Source organism: Olea europaea, chromosome 1 (assembly GCF_002742605.1).
Source record: "Olea europaea var. sylvestris chromosome 1, O_europaea_v1, whole genome shotgun sequence".
Classification (NCBI taxonomy): Eukaryota; Viridiplantae; Streptophyta; class Magnoliopsida; order Lamiales; family Oleaceae; genus Olea; species Olea europaea.
Window position 1 is genome coordinate 13,926,573 of NC_036237.1, and position 3,003 is coordinate 13,929,575.

The 3,003-nt window shown below is 38.2% G+C and overlaps 1 protein-coding gene across 1 annotated transcript in view; it reads left to right on the forward strand.

Moving 5' to 3' along the window:
- Positions 1-801: 801 nt before the first annotated feature.
- LOC111404666 (protein FAR-RED IMPAIRED RESPONSE 1-like) overlaps positions 802-3,003 on the forward strand; it is a 10,026-nt gene continuing 7,824 nt past the window's right edge. Inside the window, exons 1-6 of the mRNA XM_023033441.1 lie at positions 802-829; positions 1,306-1,443; positions 1,507-2,068; positions 2,157-2,316; positions 2,455-2,616; positions 2,682-2,947. Of these exons, the coding sequence (XP_022889209.1) occupies positions 802-829; positions 1,306-1,443; positions 1,507-2,068; positions 2,157-2,316; positions 2,455-2,616; positions 2,682-2,947 (1,316 nt within the window). The remainder of the gene's footprint in view (positions 830-1,305; positions 1,444-1,506; positions 2,069-2,156; positions 2,317-2,454; positions 2,617-2,681; positions 2,948-3,003) is intronic.

The window sequence follows — 3,003 nt, forward strand, 5'->3', positions numbered from 1 at the left end:
GGAGGCGGTGACCAACGAGTTGGGATACCGTTTGGTGGTAAAATTAGACGGATTTGAAGAGAACAGGGCTGTTTTCGGCGGAGTTATGGGTTGGTGACAGTCAGATGCAGTCGAGAGCGGAGAGAGGCTACCGGTGGCGGGAGGGTCCGGTGGCTTAGGTGGTGGGTGGAGCTGGTCATCTGTTGAAGAGGGAGGCGGCGCACCCATGGTTGAGAGAAGCTAGGGTTGAGTTTCAGTTTTCCTCGATACAAATCCTTTCCTGAGATACTCTTTAACTCAATATCCTAAATAATGCTATAAACTTAAATTGGCAAATGTCTTTCCAGGTAAATCTTTCATCTCTTGTAATTAATGCACTTGGTGATCCAAATCCCTACTAATACCTAATATACACTTCCATGAATCAATCTTTGAAAAAGACGTACATAATTCGAATTTTGTCTTCTTGATTAGGTAAATTCAGACTATAAAATATAGAATAGACTGAAAAAACCAGAAGGTATAAGCTATCAATATCACCCACTTGTAAAATTCTAACACTAAAGCCTCTTGTACAGACCGGACTCATAGAAGCAGAACGGAAATTCAAATTTTCAATCTATAGTAACTTTTTTTTTGTTGACCACTGAGCTAGAGTTACTTTTTTTGTTGACCACTTTGGTCAACATAAAACCTAGAAAAAGACAATAGACCACACCCAAACCCGTCCCTCTCATTTCCTCCCATTTTGGTACCGTTCACTGCTCCCACCGTTTCCTAAGCAAGGACAACCTGATATTTCACATTTCCCCGACTGTGAAAATGGTGATACCCAACTCCGGCGAAGATGGTAATAATTTTTCTGTCGAACTCCCCTTTCTTTTCATTTTTCTTTTCGAACATTTTACTGGCATTGAAAACGTTAGAGTGAAGGCTTCATTTCTCTTTTCGAATAGTTTATTGGCATTGAAAGCATTTTTCTTTTCATTTATTGGCATTGAAAACTTCATTTCTCTTTTCGAACATTTATTGGCATTGAAAACATTTGAGGTTATAAACATCTCTCTAAACATTTTCTTTAGAAGACATCTCTCTGTTTTCGAATAGTTTTAAATGTCTCAATAAATATAGGTAATAAATGTGATGAAACTTGTAAAATTCGAATGCTTACTGTAGAATGTCTGAATTAGTCGAAAGCTTCCTTAGAACAATTGAAAACTGATACAACACAAAGATAATAACAAGAAGAAATTTTCATTGGTATATTTGGTATTCTATAATTTGTGATTTGTCTGAACTGATATTACATCGATTGTGTTGCAACAGAAGTTTCTACGGAAGACATACGGGATGAATTTTTGGTGGAGAGAGATGTTGATGAGAATGTAGCGAACAACATGATATCAGCGGAGAAGGAAGCGTTGGAAGAAGATGGTCCAATGGTGCCTGAGGTGCCGAAGGTGGGTATGATGTTCAAGAATGATAATGAATTGTGGGATTTCTAAAAAAGATATGCATATCATATAGGTTTTCCGATTAGAAGAAGGAATTCAAAAAAGGGAGACGACGGGAAAATGAAATATGTGACTTTGACATGTGGCCGTGAAGGTCGAAAGCCTACCAGTACCAGTGGTTCTTCAAAGCGCCAGCCAACAATTCAGATAGATTATAAAACTAGGATCACTGCATCCACAGATATTTATGGAATATGGAGAATAAACATAGTCCACCTTGAACATAATCATAAAACAAGTCCTTCGAAGTCGAGGTTATATAGTTGCAATCGAGAATTAAACTCAAATGTGAAACGGAAGCTTGAAGTGAACGATATGGCTGAAATTCCTTTGCACAAAAGTTTTAACTCTGTAGTGGTTGAAGCGGGTGAAAATGAAAATATGAGCTATGTGGAAAAGGATTGTCGGAATTATATTGAACAAGTGAGACAACTAAGACTTGGTGAAGAAGATGCCGCAATGATACAGTCGTACTTTTCGAAGATGCAAGCCCAGTGCTTAGGATTCTACTTTAGTATGGACTTAGACGATGATTCCAGGTCGAAAAATGTATTTTGGGCAGATAATAGGTCTAGGCAAGCATACTTAGTTTGGCGACGTTGTCATATTCGATACCACTGATCTAACCAATAAGTATGATATGCTTTTCGTCCCTTTTGTTAGCGTTAACCATCATAGACAATCAACATTGCTCGGTTGTGGTTTGTTGTCAAACGAGGACACAAATATTTTTGCGTGGATATTTAGGACATGGCTTCAGTGTATGCATTCAAAAGCTCCCCATGGAATCAGTACTGATCAAGATAGGGCTATGCAAAATGCAGTTCAGATTATTTTTCCTAATAAGAAGTATAGATGGTGTTTGTGGCATATTATGAAGAAGTTGCCCGAAAAGTTTGGATACCATATTGATAAGGCTTCCATTTTTTCGACCGTACATCCATTGGTGTATGATTTGTAGTTTGTGAAAGAATTTGAAGATGGATGGAGGGCGATAATTAACACATATGATTTGCACAGTAATGAGTGGCTGTCAGGCCTGTTTGATAATAGAGTTCGTTGGGTTCCTTGCTATCTGAAACTACATTTTGGGCAGGGACGTCAACAACTCAGTGAAGTGAGAGTATAAATGCATTCTTTGATGGGTACGTTCATTCAAAGACCTCGTTGAAGCAATTTGTTGAATAGTATGAACGGGTACTGAGGAATAAGGTTGAAAAGGAGTTTCAGGATAACTTCAAGTCATACTCCCAAATGGTACCGTGTACAACTATGTTCGAAATGGAGAAGCAATATCAGAAATGTAACACCATTGCAAAGTTCAGGAAAGTTCAAGTTGAGCTTACAGGGAAGGTTTATTGCGACATCCTATCTAGTACGGAGGGACCTTCATGCACCACCTATGAAATACGGGAGGTTGTCATGCTTGATGATGATAGACGAAAGATAAAAAGGTGTTTCGTCTCATTTTAGAAAGATAATCATGAAATTGTTTGTAGTTGCCATTTAT